Here is an 18,788-nt window from a genome sequence, read left to right as displayed (position 1 = left end):
GTGCGGGGGGCACCGCCCCCTTCCTCCTGCCACTGATCCCGCCACAGTCTCAAGGTTTCACGGCCATCGTCCTCACCTATGACCGAGTGGAGAGCCTCTTCCGGGTCATCACTGAAGTGTCCAAGGTGCCCAGTTTATCCAAGCTGCTGGTCGTCTGGAATAATCAGAATAAGAACCCCCCAGAAGGTAAGAAGGGAGGGGAGACAGTGCATTCAGGAAAGGCCTGGTTTGGGCGTTAGCGAACCCCTCAGCTGGGTCGATATTTGGATGGCCAAATGATTTGCATCCTTTGGTTTAAAATGAATTTTCCTGCTCTGTCAGCAGTAATGCCATTTCTGAGACAGCATGACCCTGGTTTTCTCAATCATCCCATCCTTGCTCTAGGGTGGCCCGTTTAACTCTAAGCCCATGGCATGCTCTGTAGCCACAAGTGTTTGAGGGCTTAGGAATCAATAGGATCAAAGGCCATCAGCCTTGGGAAAACAGATCTCAGCTTCCCTCAGCCATCTCAGCTGATTTGTTTACATGAAAACTCAGTTTAAAAGGCATTAGTTTTCTCCTTCCTTATCTCTGCTCCGATACTGTGCTCTTCTTCGAAAAGAAAAGAACGGCCTCACCTCCGATGGGGAAAGTTAGCAAGGCACTCCCTCCCAGGCTTGAATCAGTTCCTTAAAGTGAGCCCTCTCTGGAAGTTCCCACCGGCTCATCCTTAATGTCTCTGTTGCTTGCCTTAGCCACTCCCGTAATCTGGCAGCTAGGGTTGAGGGCTGTTTGATTCACTGGATTTGTTTTTAATTCAGGACGCATAGAGTACGTTCCACCTGCATTTTGTTTCTCATTCAGTCCGTCTATTACTGATCCTAATCCCAGGGACTTCAAAGCTCCTGCCCTTTATAGCCTATTAAAGCCAGGAAGTTTCTGATGGATTAGAGCAAGGAATGAGTTTGAAGTTTGTAATGTGCACCACTATCACCGATAAGGTCTAGTTTATTGCGTGACAGTAGTATCTGCACTTTTTATGGCTGTTCTTGTTTAATTGGTTATACTGAAGTCAGGATAGTCAACCCTGGAGACTCCCGGTAGCAGATCCATAGTCTAGGCTGGGAGAAGGATGTCTGTCTGTCTGAGGCAAATCAGGATTTAAATGTCCTCCTAAGACATTTAAAAATTTTTACTTGGTGGAACTTTTGTTCTCTGAGAGAATCAATACTTACTTTTTATATTCAGAGAGCCACAGTTTAGTAAACAAAGTAGCTATTTTAAATGAATAGTATGCCCTGAAGCACACTGCCTTTTGTATTATTATTATTAACTATCTTTTATGCCAAGTTTTTTTCCTCCCAACGTTTCTGGATCTTATTTATTTATTTATTTTTGACTCTCAATAAAGGAGGAAGAAAGGGGTAGAAGAAAAAGAAAAGGTGTTGGCACCAGGTGCCATCTAAGAGGGCGAAAGGGAGGAGGACGGGACAAAAGGAGCAGCGCAGGGATGGTCATGGGAGTCCCTGGTCCACCAGAGTGAGGGGGATCGGAGGTACCGCGTTGCTCATTCGTCTCTTCATTTATAAAGGAGAGGTCGTGTTTTCAGAAGGAAGGCTGCATGTCCCTCGTGGGACGCGGAACAGCTCTGTGTCATATGCTGCAGTCACGCTCCTGCACGCGGAGGCCACCAGCTTTCAGAGAGCCTCCACCCTCACCCCGCCCTCCTGCCCATATACGCAGTTCTGTCCTTAGAAAACTTCATTAGCCACTTCGGGCTTAAGGTGAATCATTTATTGTAAATTTGAGTCACTTCTTTGGGGCAAGTATCATTACAAACTACGAGAAAGGAGAAATCTTTTTCTTCCTTCTTGGTCTAAGCTCCTACATTGGCATAACTAAAAGCAAGAGGACAAACCTAGGTTTTGGAGCTGGGTGTTCAGTTTTAATTTTTGGTACACCCTAGTAAAGTGTAGTGGTTAATTCTGTGGCCAAGAGTTTAGTTTATTTTTGAAATATTTTGGCTCTAGGGAGGAAAGACAGCCCTCAACTGATGAGGCCCTAATTTTGACACGGTTAGGGACTGGACCAGCTTTTCTCTAACAGTGTTTTTTAGGTCAGGGCTCCAGCTCTGGTGACGTGGTTGTCAAGGGAGAACATGAACCATGTTTAATCTTCTGTGGGGTGTTGGTTCAGTTGGTGAATGCGGCTGTCAGCTCTGGCCCTCGTGCCAGCAGAGGCATCTGATTTTTCATGTACGGCATTAGTAACATATATATTTTTTAAAAAGCAAGTCCAAGGCTTTGAAATATTAGAGGCAAAAGTGATGTTTTCCGCTCTCTCTACATTTACTAGAATAAATATTGTGGCTAACATGCCTGCTGCTCGGAGGGTTAGTGTAGGCAGAAATTGCCCCCTTCCCCCACCCCGCCTTTTTTTTTTTCACTCTCCAACCCAACCAAATACTTTTTTCTTTTTGGTTACATTTAAATCTAAATTGCTGGATTTGAAGTTCAAGTAAATACTTAGACTAGGCAATAGAAATTTCCAGCGAGCTTTCGTCACGTTGGTTTTGAGCTCTGTCAGAAGAAAGGGCAAGCCACTGCCTTCCTTCTCCCTGGCTCTTTAGTTCCCAGGCTTGATGGGTGTAAAGGCTATTAGGCTTGGCCCCTGGCCGCGGTCTGAAGGAAGCTGCTACGTTGTACATTTCAGATAGGTTTAACTCAGCCTCTTCTGTTTTAATTGATTTCAGTTTTAAATTTGAGTTGATCTCCAAGAACCCCCCATCCCGACCCCAGCTGCAGGTTGGGACTCTCACAGTTCTTAACAGGCAGGATGGGATCGGCTGAGCATTTCAGCATGGTCACCTCGGAAGAGGCAAGCGAGAGGCAGAAGCAGCAGCTGTCTTCCTTCGAGCTGAATTCTGGGACCTGGGGAGTGAGGGTCATGGGAACCAGCTGTACACCAGGCAGCTCTAGCACTCCTGGAGGGGGCTCAAGATTTGTATGGAGATAATCTGATCATTTAGTTTGTGGATCTGTGGTTGTGTTTGTGACAGTGATCACCAGGATGGGCTTTGGGTCATCGTCAGGCAACCTGAACATTGTGTAGTACCTTGGCAGAGTTGGAGAATTCTTGCTCACGTGGCTCTTGGCAACCAACTTGGAGAAAACTGTTAATCGGTACACATTTTTAAAAAATCCTTAACACGAGGAGTTCTTTTTCTCCTTCAAGCTGGACTAAAGCTCAAAACTGTAAAGTTATCAGGTCAGCTGGCTCAGCTGTTTGTTTTTCATAAATTTGGCAATGTTTTTGAGAATTCTTATTTTTCAGACTACTTTGTGTGAATGGAAGGTGACATTTCTGTTTGCCAGCTACAGATTGACAGGATGAGACACAAGCTATAATTCATGTGGTTCCATTTAGAATTTCAAGAAGTAAAGTAAAAGAGCCCATCTGGGATAAGCAGTGTAGCAAGAGGCTGAAGGTGTCTAGCTGTGACACTGTTTCCTTCTGCACCCTAAGGAGTCACCCCATATTCTTCTGTCTACACCTCTTCAAGTTGTCAGAGGGGAGGTGAAGTTCCTAGACTTTACAAGAATCCATTTGTGAAGATGAGAATGATGCAGCGTTATTATAACCATGTATTGAGTACCTTTTATATCCAAGCAATAGGAACTGTGCTAAGTGCTTTACACGTATTATCTCTACTCCTTGTGACAGACCTGCAAGGAAGCTGTTATTCTTCCCATTTTACAAAAGTGAAGCTCAGATTAGTTGAGTAATTTGCCTCAATCACAGAGCTGCAAAATGGCAGAGCCAGACATAAACACAGGTCTCTCTGGATCCAAAGCTCATGCGCTGTGCACTAGGCCCCACTATATCTATTCAGATTGCCATTTAGCGCTCAGAAAATCATCAGGCTTTGTCAGTTCTCTAATTTGGGATTATGCAGATGAACCAGGTCCTTATCAGGGGCTCAAGGAGAGGCAGAAGAGTAAATCTATTCTTTTGAAAATACTTATTGGAAAGAAAGAAAGAAAAAAAAAAAAAAAACTCTATTCTCTCTCACCTATATTCTTCTTTCCTACCTCACGCTCCTGTCCTATTTTTTAATTAATTAATTTATTGGCTGCATTGGGTCTTTGTTGTGATGTGCAGGCTTTCTCTAGTTGTGGCGAGCGGGAGCTGCTCTTTGTTACGGTGCGCGGGCTTCTCATTGCGGTGGCTTCTCTTGTTGCGGAGCATGGGCTCTAGGCGCGCGGGCTTCAGTAGTTGTGGCATGGGGGCTCAGTAGTTGTGGCGCGCAGGCTCAGTAGTTGTGGCACATGGGCCTAGTTGCTCTGCGGCATGTGGGATCTTCCTAGACCAGGGCTCGAACCCATGTCCCCTGCATTGGCAGGCGGATTCTTAGCCACTGCGCCACCAGGGAAGTCCCCCTATTTTTTTAAACAGAATCAAAATCCCATATCAAAATTATCTGCTTTAGGGCAGGGAGAATTATAATGCTTATTCTTTGATTGCTGCCCTCTTATCCCTGTATTCCACAGAAGGGATGCTAAAGCCCAAGAGAAAGGTAGTTCCTTTTCTTAGAGGCCTATTTTATTTGAAAATGTGAAAACAAGGGCTTCCCTGGTGACGCAGTGGTTGAGAGTCCGCCTGCCAATGCAGGGGACGCGGGTTCGTGCCCCGGTCCGGGAGGATCCCACGCGCCGCGGAGCGGCTGGGCCTGTGAGCCATGGCCGCTAAGCCTGCTCGTCTGGAGGCTGTGCTCCGCAACGGGAGAGGCCACAGCGGGTCTGGAAGGTCCCCACGTGCGGCGGAGCGGCTGGGCCCGTGAGCCATGTCCGCTGAGCCTGTGCGTCTGGAGCCTGTGCTCCAAAGCGGGAGAGGCCACAACAGTGAAAGGCCCGCGTACCGCCAAAAAAAAAAAAAAAAAATGTGAAAACAAGAAACTGGGAATTCTACTTGAAGTCCCGTCTTGTAGTAACGATGGTTCATAGACAGCTGGACCATTGAGATGGAGACTCCTTTTGCCAAAGCTGCCTTTGGCTATCCAGGCCCAACCCAGAACAGGAAGAGGTAATCGCATTTCCAAAAAAGCCATGATTCATTCTGCATTCCCATCTGCACCCCGTATCATCCTCTTTGGCCTTCATCACCTTCTAAAACTTCCCCATCAAAGACTTTCTAGAGGTAGGTTAGTTCTTTATGGACATTGTCTCAAGTAATTTTAGGATATATGCAGGCAAAGAATGTGGAAAGCTGTCCATCATGCTGTGCACACTCCCCAAGTGCAAGTCCCGATCTCATCCAGGGTGGAGGAACGTCTAAACAGGCAGCTAGCCTGTTTTCTATACGTACTGCAGAAAGAGGGGCTGTTTGTTGCCTTGTGAAATTAACATGGCAAAAGTTCCATGTTCTTTTGTTCCGCTAGTGTGTTAGGTTTTCTCAGTTCCAGAGGATTAATGGCAGGGATTCTGTTCCTCTCAAAGTAAACATTGAAGATACATGCTGAGGACACGCCCCTGGATTGTCAGAGTAATATACCAGATCTGATGTGTACCACTTTGCCACCACTACCTCAGGTTCAAAAATATCCTTTGGTCTGTAAATAGACTCAGACTTTCAAGGGAAAGCACAACTGACACTTAGTGGATGTCTGCTAGGTGCCGGGCACCGTGCTGTTAAATGCGTTACCGTTCATCCTCACACCTTCTCACATGTGAAGATGGTGTTCCTCTTCCATCTTCACAGTCAAAGAAACAGGTAGAAAGTGATTGACTTGTTCAAGATCACATAGCTGGTAAGGGATACACCTGAGATTTGAAGCTCTTTCCAGAGACTGTTCTTTCTGTGCAGTGTTACTGTCCATACAGTCCTAGGACCTCAGAGGCATCTTGTTGGTCTCTAAAGTTAGTGCATTTCAAATAGAAGTGCACATTGTGTTGCTGAAGGCATTTCATTGCATCAGAAAATTCTTACCTATTTAGAGTTTAAATCAATTTCCCTGTAACTTCCACCCAGCCATTGGTCATGGTTCTATCTTCAGAGGCCATTGAAAACAATTCCCCTTTCATCTGATATCCCTAGTGTGTTAGTCAAGGTCCAGGTGGGAGACAGAAACCACACAGTAACTTGAACAGGAAAAGTTTAATATAAATAATTACTAACTAGGAATAGGAGATTGGTGACTAAACGGTAAAAAAGAGCTCTCTAAGGATTACAGGAAATAAACTTGGGAGAGCCTCTTCCCCAGCTAGGTCTGACATTCAGACCTGGCTGGAGACAGGGTGGCTGCAGCCCACTGCATGGTGAAGGTTCTCAGGTGCCACAGGCCAAGACTGGCAAACAAGAAACCAGCAGCCCCTTGGATACCCGTGGAATTCAACAGAAAGTTGTCCAGGGGGTGTTATCAGGCCAGCTGGGGTACTGTCGGAGTTGCTGTTGAAGGTATCTGCAGAACTTGCTGGAAAGCTGCCTGCAGAGGAGCTGTCGGCCTCACTGGGAAGCATGTTGGGGTGTCTACAGAACCTGCTGGGAAGCTGCCCTTGGGGCTGCCTCTTCTAAGACCCTTGGAGCACCCCAACGTGTTACATGGATGTATTGTAAATTATGCGTAAGAGATTTTATCTGCAGTCAGTTAAGACAGGTTTTTTTCCCTGCTGATTTTCCCTCTGTCACACTTCTCCTTCAGTATGGTGACTCTGGAGTGGCCACAGGCATTTTGGGGCTTCAAGACTCACAAAAACTAGACCTTCCCACAATTACGTGTTGGGTTTTTGGAAGCAGTATGATACCTTTTCTATTCTCATTTGACAACTGTTGCGTGAAGAACAAACTGCCCTCTGTAAAGAACACTGAGGTCTGTGGATGTGGGTCCTGTATTGAAGAAGTATTAATTTCATGCTATGCTAAACACAACGCTTTAAAATAAGGAAGCTGAGGTTAAATTGCTTCAGTCATTTCAAAGTAGAATGGGAAAAATGTAAGGCAAGTCATGAGTTTGTGTTTCTTCAGTATGCCAGAAAATCCCATGTAATTGGACCTAGATATTCGATATTTACTCTGTAAATTGATCATAATGAGAAACCAAACCCAGTGAGTCAGGAGAGCAGGGCTGTCGAGGTGGTAAGGTGCTAAGTTAGGAAAGCTGAACTCCTTCAGGGCCACAGTTCTGTGAGGGTGGATTTGGCAGCCTTGGGAGCTGTTGGTGATGGCGTGATGGGGGCAGGCGCTTTTGTCCTCAGCACGTGTATTTCCCAGCAGAGCTGCAGGCAGGTTTTGAGCTAGGGTGTACCTACCTGGAAGGATTGTGCAGAGGTGGTAGAGTCCTGGTGTTCAAACTACGGGCCTGAGCATGAGGCAGTCCAGAGCCCATTCGTCCTCTCATCACCGTGACCTTCATCAAGTCGTTTTGCTCCTCTCTCTCTCAGTTGTGAGTTGAAGCCACTTTGTGGATTCTGGTTAAGACAACATTGAGAATCAGTAGTGTTGTAGGGATGTAGAGAGGATAGAAGTATTTACAATGTAGGCTATTATAAAAACGCACCTATAAGAGTTTCTCCTTGCACAGCTGTGCGTGTGGATTTCATGAGTCATGGATGTGAGTTGATTCTTCCGTCTCATTTGTGATGCGATGCTTTCACCAGTTTATCTCCTCACAGAAGTTAGGAGAGTAATAAATACCTTGGTTTTTCTTTTTCCAGATTCTCTGTGGCCCAAAATCCGGGTTCCATTAAAAGTTGTAAGAACTGCTGAAAACAAGTTGAGTAACCGTTTCTTCCCTTACGATGAAATCGAGACGGAGGCCGTTCTGGCTATTGACGACGATATCATTATGCTGACCTCTGATGAGCTGCAGTTCGGTTATGAGGTAAGGAGGTTTCAAACAGTGCATTTACATTTTTGGATAGTTGTTGCCCATTATTGCTTGTCTTTCCGAATAAAGAGTGTTATATTTCATTCTGTAAAGTCGTAATTTCTAAATTCTAGTAGCGTCCAAAAGCTGTGCGTAGGAGTGTAGGTTATGAAGCTGTTCTTTAGGACTTTGGGGAAACCCTATTCCAAAATGACAACTGTGCCATCCACCAGTTTTGGGAACTCCCAGGGAGAGTCCCAGGGGACATTTTCAAAAGAGCATCTATGACGTTTAACAAGCACTTTAATTGATGTCTCCTTGAATACCACTTCCCCGACTCAAGCAGCTGGGCACAGCAACAATAAAAACATCAATAAGCGAAGAAGCTGGCGACACTGACAAACAGAAAGCAGACCCTGTTGATGGCTTTCTTTCTGAGTTTTAAGTGGAGAGGCTGGTTGCCTGTCTTTGGGGAGAAACATTCTCTATCACCATTCATTCGATGTGGCTGATGGATTAGACTGGGTTCAGGGGTTAAGTATGGAGACCAGTAAAGGTCTCCCCAGGGGAAAGTGCCAGAGCTGAGGCCTGGTGAAAAGCAGTAGGAATTGATGAGTCCTGTCAGGGAGGATGTACACGAGATGCATGATGGCGACAGGCTGAGGCCTGCGGCTGCGGGGGTGTAATGGTGGTATCAGACCCAAGCAAAACAGAGTGTACAAATCAATTAGCTACAGCTGGCACAGGGGAGAGCGGGGAAGTTTTTCCCCTGTAGTCATCCTGTCTTTGGGAGAGAGGTAACCATTTTTAGGATTTGTTAAATTTGAGGTTCTAAGAAATCATGAAATTTTATCTAATGAAGCAATATGTGATACATATATTTATTATAGAAATTTACTTTCTAAGCCTTAAATTAGAAGTGGATTTTCAGGGGAAGAAATAGGAATCCCCCCACCACTGCCACCACCAAAAATTAAAAGCTCAAGTTTTCCCAGGTTTTTACTATATATATAAAATATATTTATGTATCCATTGCGTATAAAAGAAATTGTGAAATAGACTGATGTGTGATACCTTGGTCGATGTCATTACTGGCCAGTGAAAGGCATGAGACTAGCTAGTAAAACATACACTCATCTTTCTGGATTGATTTCTATTCATATTGGTGTCTTTCTTTCGTATCATCACGTCTAGGGTGTTGGATGATTTTTCATACACTATCAAATTACCTACTTATTCCTCTAAGTAATAAGTAGGCAACTCATGGCAAAACCAGTTTTTCTGCCAGTGTTTTCTCTCCATTGCATGTAATGGCTTCAAACTATACCCATGTGTTTATTTTTGTGGTAAAAGGAAGGTTGAAAAAGGGAACGTTCCAAATGATGTAGCCAAGATGGACAGAGTGCTACCTCTTTGATATTTCAGTTGGTCTAAATGGTCTAATAAACGGAAGATAGACTAGATGAATTCCTTTCAACCTTGAGTTGAAATCTTGGGATCTCATTAATATTGAAACCTGGGATCTCTTTCAACCTTGAGTTCGTTTCAAGCAGCAAAAAATGTGTTGATGAGATGAAGTGCAAAACCCGGAGGGACTGAGCTTGAATCTTCACCTCTTTCCTCTGATGCCCTGTGTTTACTCCACATTACCTCTAAAGAAGTAATTTGTATCAGAGGAGTAGGGGGCAGGGGAACCCCTCATCTCCAGTAATTGGGATCTTCTCCAGATGCTATGAAAGGGACAACTTTCCTAACTACTGTCTATATACAACTTACTATGTTCCTATCAATTTTACTGGGTGTTTACATACATTAATGATCTTTTCCCAAACCTGCAAGGCAGTTATTGTTTTTCACCTTCTTTACTGAGACTAAGCAAGGTTAGATAACTTGCCTGCAGTCACGCAGCTAAATAAGTGGAAGAGTTGGGGTTTAAATTCAAGTTTGTGTGACACTATACTGTCTTCCCTGAGGATTTCTACCACGTCAAAGACTACTGGTCCTCAAAAGTAGTCCTCAGAACCATCAGCATATCCCTTGTCCATCACTAAATTACCTTGCTGCTTAGGAAAACTAATATATTTTTCAGGCATCCCTACCACTAGTGCTTTAGGGTAACTTTGTAAAGTTATTTCTTGTATAGTAATTAATATAATGAACAAAGTTAGGACAGTACTGGGCCCAGGTTTCTACTCTGTCACCATGGACAACTTATGTAATCTCTCTGGGTTGTAGTTTACTCTTATATAAAATGGGACTAACGGTATCTGCTTCATTGGGTTGTCACGTACATTAGATAAGATTGTGTAGCACCACCACATGGACAGCGCTCAGGAAGCACCCGTTCTGGGTTCTGGGTGGTGGGCAGTGTATGCTCTTCTGCTCTTTATGAGATACCGCATTAGCAGCTGCTACCACGACTGCTGCTGTCATTCTCATGATTCTGCTGATTCGTGAGGAAGGTTGATGGTTGTTTCCATCATTCAGAAGGGAGAGAGTACCCAGTTTTGTATTGAATCGGAAGACAGAAGATGGTGCTCCTAAATCTTGTCTTTTTATGCCAAAGGCTAGGATTATTCTCATGCAAGCTTGACGGATTAAGTGAATAAACAAATCAGTTAACAAAAATGTATGTCCTGGGAGGTTATGTTGGAGCCCAGAACTACTCTCCGTCACAGTGATCACAGTGTGTTAGGATCGTATCTGTCTTGTTGACTGCTCTTCACCCTTCAGCACTCAGATCAAAAGAAGCTTCCAGAAAGCCTCCAGACTAGAGCACTCTACCTCTTTGTGAGCAAGTAATTGTGAAGTGTGTTGTTTAGTGTCTGCTTTTCTTCTAGAATGTAAGCCCCATAGGGACAGAACCACAGCTCTCTTATTCATTGCTGTATCCTCTTTGCCTAACCCAATTCAGTCCATTCATCAGATACTCAGTAATATTTGATGAATGAATAAATCTTCATTACCAGCATGCATATGAAAGATAGGAGACAGGTTATTCTGGCCTGCATGCCTTTCCACTTCACTGTGATCCATAATCTGGATACAGCCATTTTAGAAAGCAGTTTGGAGTTTAAAATGTTAAACATATATCTACCATGTGACCCCGCCGTTCTCCTCACAGCGATTCACCCTAGAGAAATAAGAGCATAAGTATACACAAATACTTGTGCGCTAATACAAGTATTAGTATTTGTACTTGCAGCTTTTATTTGTAAAAAGCCAAAATCTGGAGGGGGAAAAAAAAAAAGTCTATCAAAAGTTGAATGAATAAACTAATTGTGGTATATCCATACAATAGAATACTACTCAGTAATAAATTGATGAGCTATTGATGCATACAACATGGTTGTATTTAAAAATAATTATGCCGAATGAGTGAAGCAAGATGAAAAAGAGAACATATTTTATGATTTCATTTATAGAAAACACAAACTAATCTTTAGTGATCAAAAGATCGGTGGCTGCCTGGAGAAGGGGTAGGGAGGGTCAGCTTGAAAAATGTATTAAAAGGGGGGCCATATAGGTTCAGTGCAAACCACAAAACATTGCTGAGAGAAATTGACAACTTCATAAATGGAAAGATGTATCATACGTCTGAATCCAAAGACTCACTATTATTAAGGTGTAAGTTCTCCCCAAACTGATTTATAGATTCAAAGCAAGCCCAGTCAAAATCCCAGAAGGCTTTTTAAAAAGTTAAAATTGACAAGCTAGTTCTAAAATTGAAATGGAAACACAATGGGCCTGCAAAAGCCAAAGCAATTTTAAGAAAGAAGGACAAAATTGCAGGACTACCTTATTTTAAGACCTCTATAAAGCTACAGTAATCAGGACTCTGTGGTACTGGTGTAAACTTAGACGTGTAGATCAATGAAATAGAATAGAGTCCAGAAATAGACCACACGTGTCATCAGTCAGTTTTCAGCAAAAGACCCAAGTCAGTTCAATAGCGGTGGGACAGGCTTTTCACTAAACGGTGCTGGAGTAATTAGATATCCATATGTCAGTTCAGAATGGATCCTAGCCCTAAATGCAGGAACTAAAATTATAAAGCTTCTTAAAGAAAACAGTGGAAAAAGTTCTAGTGTACCTGAGCTAAGCAATGTTTGTTTGTTTGTTTTAAGTAAGGGACAAATAGCACGGTGTATAAAAGAAACCAAATTGGACTTCATCAAAATTAACACTTTTTAAAAAGACGCTTCTAAGAAAATAAAAAGGCAAGTCATAGACTGGGAAAAATATTTTCAAAATATATAAAGAACTCTCATACCTCTATAATAAGAAAACAAGTCAGTTAAAAATGGGCAGAAGATTTGAGCAGTTACTTCATAAAAGAAGATACAGAGATGTAAACTAACATACGAAAAAACTCTCCACCTGTAGTCATTAGGGCAATTCTAAAGTAAAAGCACGATGACTTACCACTACATACCCACTAGAATGATGAAATAAAATTTAAAATACTGATAGTGCCACATGTCGGTTAGACTGTGGAGCAACTTAGGAGTCTCATACATATTGGTAAAAATGCTAAATGGTACAACCAGGTTGGGAAAATGTTTGGCAGGTTCTCATAAAGTTAAAAAAAGTTATACTTTTCATATGACCCAGCTTCCAAAAGAAATAAAAACGTATGTGTATGGAATTACATGTACTACCAAATGTAAAATAGATAGCTAGTGGGAAGCAGCCGCGTAGCCCAGGGATCAGCTTGGTGTTAAAAAAAGTTATACTTTTCATATGACCCAGCTTCCAAAAGAAATAAAAACGTATGTGTATGGAATTACATGTACTACCAAATGTAAAATAGATAGCTAGTGGGAAGCAGCCGCGTAGCCCAGGGAGATCAGCTTGGTGCTTTGTGACCACCTAGAGGGGTGGGAGGGAGACGCAAGAGGGAGGAGATATGGGGATGTATGTAAATGTATAGCTGATTCACTTTGTTATAAAGCAGAAACTAACACACCACTGTAAAGCAATTATACTCCAATAAAGATGTTTAAAAAATTTTCAAAAAAACAGAACAACAAAGAACAAAAAAAACCCCACAAATTGTCACTATCAGGAATGAAAAGGAATCAAGGAAGTGTTGTCACTATAGATCCTACAGGCATTAAAAGAATATTATGAAAATTTATATGAAATGTAAAAATTCTTTGAAAATTACAACTTAACATAAAATTAAACAGAATATGTACCCTCTATTAAAGAAATTGAAGTTGTTATCAAAATTTTCCTACAAGGAAAAATCCAGGCCCAGATGGTTTTACTGGTGATTTCTTGAAAATAAAGTGATAGTTTCAGGTTGGAGATAAACTTAGAGATAATCTAGCTTGCTCACTTTTAATTATAGGTAAGGCCATCCATAAACTATATGAAGCCCATAAATGACTTATCCAATGTCACCCAGTTAGTAAGTGGCACTTAATAAGGGCATACAACTCATTTTGGTGCTATTTTCCCCATACCATGCCACCTGGGAAGATTTCATTATGTAACTGTCCTGTTTCTGCCTCTGTGCCATTCAAACCCATTTGTTTGAAACCTCTCTTTGGTGAAGGTAAAGACACCTAAACATTTTGTTTCCTATTCTAATATTAACAAATAAGAATCCGTATCAGTCAGGAAAACAGAATCTATACTAATTGTTTCAACAGAATGGATTTAGTGTATGAAATTTTCTAATAGAGGTATTAGAGAGCTGAGAGGCCAAACAGGGGCTACTGAAAGTATAAAGAGAGAATAACTCCAGGGAGCGTCCACTACCCCTAGGGTGGGAGGAACAAAGGAAGAGAGGGAAGAGGCTGGGTTCGTTAGAACCTAGAAGCTTGGAAGAGACCCCCCCACCCCACCCCCTCACCCCCGGGGCTGGGTCTTAAACCTCTGAGGAGGGGCCACCGGCTGGCTATTGCTAGTACTTCTGAGGGGTCAGGGTAAGGCTGGCTCTGCCGGAAGAGGCTAGAACCACATTCTGTTCCTGGGCGGAAATGCCACACTGTCTGGAAAAGCAGGCAAAACAGGAAGTAATTCCCTTCTCCTTCTCTCTAGTTTTCCAGTCTCTCTCTAGTGCACCCTGTTGGTAGACCACCTAGCAAAGGTGAGATGTTTGCAGAGTCTCAGCCCTAGCATCACAAGGCAGAATTTAGAAGCAGGGCTCGGGGCTACAAGGCAGTAGCTTTATAACCAGTGCAGTCTACCCCTTTGGCTACTCCAAAGCATCCATACAGACCCTTCTACACATATTTGAACTTCCATGCAGCAACAGTAACAACTGTATTCTTTTCACTAAGAAGGATGCAGCAGCTGTCCTTTATACATATACAGGCCTTGCATTCCCTCCCTTAGAAGGTGAGACACAGAGTCCCAATAGTCATAATGTCAGTCTCTGGTTAATTATTTATTCTTTCTTTAATTTTGTCACAATTCTACTTAGTATTCTGTAACTTAATGAATAAATTATAGGCTTCCAATTCTGGACAAGATTGAGCAAGCACATTCCACCCTATTCCTAGAAAAAGAAGACAGACTGGCTGGGGTCCTCAGGACTTAAGGGTTACTCCAGCAGTGAGTTCCCTTGGATTTTTTTTTTCCTTCCTTCCTCCCTCCTTCCCTCCTTCCTGTTTACCCCAGCCTCAGTGCTGCAGAAGGCCGTGACACTCATAGGCACAGATAACGAGCATACAAACGCAAAAAAAGAAAAAGAAAAACCCACCTTCTCTTGTAAGGACTGGGAAGAGGGCAGCCCTGCTGATGGAATGCTTTTGACTGTACCTACTGTACACCAGGCAAACACCATGAAAGAAGCCGTATGTACCCCTGCCAACTAGATGCTGTGACTGTGGGGATTGTCATTCAGAGCCCTGTTGACCATTCCCACCCTGCACTACCAGGAGGCAGGAGCAGAGACGGCACTCCTCCCCTGTCCCCTCTGCACTCTGGAGACTGTGGGGTGGAACCCAGTTGACCTTCCATGTCCTCCATGAAGTGAATGTTAGCGAAGACGCAGCTGCAGAGACTGGGGGCTGGGGGACGGTGTCCTGTCCACCATCCCCAGCCTGCACCAAGCAACAGACAGCAAAGAGACAGCACCTCATCCCTTCGCAACTCGAGAGTGGAGGGGAGGTTATGGAAAGGAGGGATTCCTCCTGGGCACACTGTCACCCCTCTCCCTTCAAATCAGCCCATGAACGAAACTGACTAGAATCAACACAGCAAATGCTTTGAGAAAGAAACTATAGTGTAGAATACTGCCCAGGTTTCAGATTAGCCTCTGGGTAGCACACAAATTAGGCAGACCAGAATAGCACGATATAGTCTTTGAAAATTAAGTTGGTATTCAATCCAGAGCCGACAAAAGTGGATCCGGACATGCACTCTGAACCTAAACTCCCTGCTAAAATAGAAAATGTGAAAGGCAGCAGCATCTCACAGTAACACTCAACATGTTCAGGAAACAATCCAAAATTACTCATCATATCAAGAACCAGGAAAATTGCAACTTTAATGAGAAAAGATAATCAACAGTTGCCAACACCAAAATGACACAGATGTCGGAATTATCGACCAGGATATTAAAACTGCTATCATAAAAAATCCTCTAATAAGTAATTATGAGCACTATTGAAACAAATGGAAAAATAGAAAGTCTCAGCAAAGAAACAGAAGATATAAAGAAGAACCAGATGGAAATTTCAGTACTGAAAATTGCAGTAACCAAAATTTAGAACTCACTGGGTGGGCTCAATAGGTGAATGGAGATAACAGGAAAGAACTGGTGAACTTGAGGATAAATCAATAGGAATTAGCCAATCTAAACAGCACGGAGAAAGTAGATTGGGAAAAAAAGAATGAACAGAGCCTCAGGGACCTGTGGGACAATCACAAAAGATATAACATTCGTGTCATCAGAGTCCCAGAAGGAGAAGAGAAAGAATGTGGGGCAGAAAAAAATATTTAAAGAAATAGCTGAAAGCTTCCAAAATTTGCCAAAGGTCATTAAACTTACAGACTCAAGAGGCTGAGGAAACTACAGACATCTGAAGAATAAGTTATACAGACTATATACGTTGTATATATGGAATATATCATAGCTATAGTTCTTATATCAAATTGGAAAAGAAGAGACAAATAAATTGGTGTGTATATGGTAAGGAATCGAGAAAACTGCATGGCTGCTACATTCTTGCTTCTGCAGCTTGCTCATGAGCCATAGTTGATATTTATGACTTTCTTACACTGCTCATCCCACAGCACTCTAGTATGTTTATTACAGACCCAGTTTCTTTAATGGCTCTAGTACTATTCAGGCTTTCTGTCTCTTCTTGTGTTAGTTTTGATAAGCTGTGTTTTTCAAGGACTCTCTTCGTTTAATTGAAATTGTGAAATGCATTGCTATAAAATCATCCATAATATTATCTTGTTATTGTTTAAAGTCTGTAAGATTTGGATTGGTGTGCTCTTTTTCATTCCTGATACTGACAACTTTTGTTTTCTCTCCTTTTCTTTAGCCTTGTTAGAGGTATATCAGTGTCATATTCTTTGCAAAGAATCAACTTTTGATTTTGTTGATTTTTCTTTAGTGTGTATTTGTTTTGTATTTCATTAACTATTTTCTTGACTAATCTCTTCCTCTAATTTCATGAGTTTAAGTTGCTGTTATTTTTCTAACCTTTTGACTTGATAGCTTAGATCAGTGATTTCAGTATTTATTTTTCTAATATATGCATTTAAAGCTGTAAATTTCTCCTTAATTACTGCTTTAGGTACCTTCCCAAGTTTTGATTTGTCATGTTTTCATTATCCTTAAGTTTAAAATATTTTCTAATTTCTTTTCTAATATCTTCTTTGACCCATAGTTATATAAAAGTATATTGCTTACTTTTGTCAGTTTTTAAAGTTACCTTTTTCTTATTGAGTTCTGATTTGATTCCACTGTGGTCAGAAAATATACTCCATATGATTTCATCATTTTGAAATGTGTTGAGACTATATGGCTCAGTAAAAGGTCTGTTTTGGTTAATGTTCTGTGTGCTTCTAAAAAGAGTCTACATTCTGCAGTTGTAGATTTAATGTTCTTCCTAGGTCAATTAGGTAATGTTAGGTACATTGGCACTTTTAGTACAACCAAAATATTCCCCTGCTTATTCTTCTCTGAAATAGGCATCTTCGTTTCTTCTGGTTTGGGTGGGTGGGTGGGTGTGTGTGTGTGTGTGTGTGTGTGTGTGTGTGTGTGTGTGTGTGTGTGTGTGTGTGTGTGGTGTGTGCGCGTGCACGCGCATGCGTGTGTGTCTGTAGGCTTTATTAGTTTTGTAGTAGTTAAATTTATATCCTAGATTAAATAAAACATAGTTTAAACACAGTATTTAATATGTGAGAATCAAAGAGAAACCATGCAGCAGACCTTTCTCACTGTGGCTCCAAAGCATTTTTAGAGAAACCTGGAGAGACAGAGGTATCTCCCCATTTGGGAATTCTTCAGGAAGGGGCAGCCAGCGGTCCTCCAGTGTCTAAGGTGCTTTTACTAGTCCTTCCTGGAGCTGAAGAATAGACCAGATGACTTCCGAAAATCCCTCAGGTGTCATGAATCTAAGGGATCAGAAGTACAGGCAGATGTATAAGGTATGGGTTCATGTGAAAAAGAATCCAACTTGTATGCGTAAAAAGTGTCAAACTCCTTTGCTTTCCTGTGAAACCCAGAGAGGTTGCTTGTGTGAGGATCCAGGCGTATTTGGAGGCAATGCCAGCGGCTTTCTAGGAGTGAAAGGGGGAGCACAGCCGTTGCCTTAGCAGAGGAGAGCGTGGTGACCCGGGGTCTGTTCTGATGGTGTTTCTGCTGATGCCTCTTCTGAGGCCTGACATATGTTTCTCACAACGAGAGGGCATTTTAAAGCAGAGCTTTAGTTAGAGGGTTGGAAGCATCACTTTACAGAAACCGTTTTAAAGCAGCAGGCTCCACAGCTTGCTTAAGGGACACAGAGCAGAGTCTGAAGCCAGCTCGCAGAAGGCACCCTCCCCGAGCTATGAGAAAGAAAGGTGGCCTCCCGTCAGAGCCCAGAGATGAAAGAGGAATGAAGGGGGAAGGTCTACCTGGGCTGTAAGCTTGAAACCCGTCACGACCTCCGGAATCCCTTTCCCGGAGGAAGTTGCTGGAGCCACAGCAGTTCTCGGCCAGCCTCTGCAAAACCATAGCACACGTAGGGAATGTTAACACTGTACTGGGGTCCATGGACAAGGCAGAAAGCTCTGTTTTAAAGAAACCCGGCGTCAGAACGGGAAGGGACCTTGGAGACCATCCTGTCACTTCATGCTTTATTGCTGAGACAACTGAGGTGCGAGGAGGTTAAGTTACTTCTGTAAGGTGTTAAATGTACGTTGAATATAACCCTTTAAGGGATGCCCTAGTAAGTTCTTGGGAATGAAAGGCCAGACCCTGTAGGAAAGGCCTTTTTTCTTCCAGTGTCCATGACTTGAGGACACAGACATGTGGATTCAAGACCTAATGCCTGGGTATCATTATTTATTTAATTGGAAGAAAACATAGGGGTCATTTGCCTGTTTAAATGGGTCATATTCCCTGTTGGAAGGCAAAGAGCTTTGGGAAATGTTACATTCCCTCGCCAGCCCCGAAATCAGGAGCGAAAGAATGATCTTCTCTGGCCCTGCGTGTTTCTGACTTGTTTGACAAGCTCTAGTGAGCTACCAGATGTGGAGATTCTTTTCAGCCTGGGATAATTTATTTATCTGTTTATGTATTTTACCAGGAAAGTATCTATTGAGTTCTTGATACTCATTTGCAAGGAGCTCCTGGGGGAACAGTAGCAGTGTATAGTGTTACTTGAATGTTTGATTTTTTTTCCCCCCAAGTCTGTCTGCTTTTATTTCAGGCCTAAAGAGCTGGGAAATAAAATGCAACTGGTTCCTCCTCCCCCGCCCCCGCCCCCGCCCC

At 42.7% G+C, this 18,788-nt stretch overlaps 1 protein-coding gene across 1 annotated transcript in view; it reads left to right on the top strand.

Annotated features, from left to right (window-relative positions):
• The window catches only part of EXT2 (exostosin glycosyltransferase 2), a 126,131-nt gene that overhangs the window by 79,633 nt on the left and 27,710 nt on the right, over window positions 1-18,788 (top strand). Inside the window, exons 9-10 of the mRNA XM_007455806.1 lie at window positions 22-186; window positions 7,689-7,855. Of these exons, the coding sequence (XP_007455868.1) occupies window positions 22-186; window positions 7,689-7,855 (332 nt within the window). The remainder of the gene's footprint in view (window positions 1-21; window positions 187-7,688; window positions 7,856-18,788) is intronic.

The sequence above is a fragment of the Lipotes vexillifer genome, unplaced genomic scaffold (genome assembly GCF_000442215.2).
Source record: "Lipotes vexillifer unplaced genomic scaffold, Lipotes_vexillifer_v1.1 scaffold977, whole genome shotgun sequence".
NCBI lineage: Eukaryota > Metazoa > Chordata > Mammalia > Artiodactyla > Lipotidae > Lipotes > Lipotes vexillifer.
The sequence above is the reverse complement of the archived record's forward strand: the minus strand, read 5'-3'. Positions and strand labels throughout refer to the sequence as shown.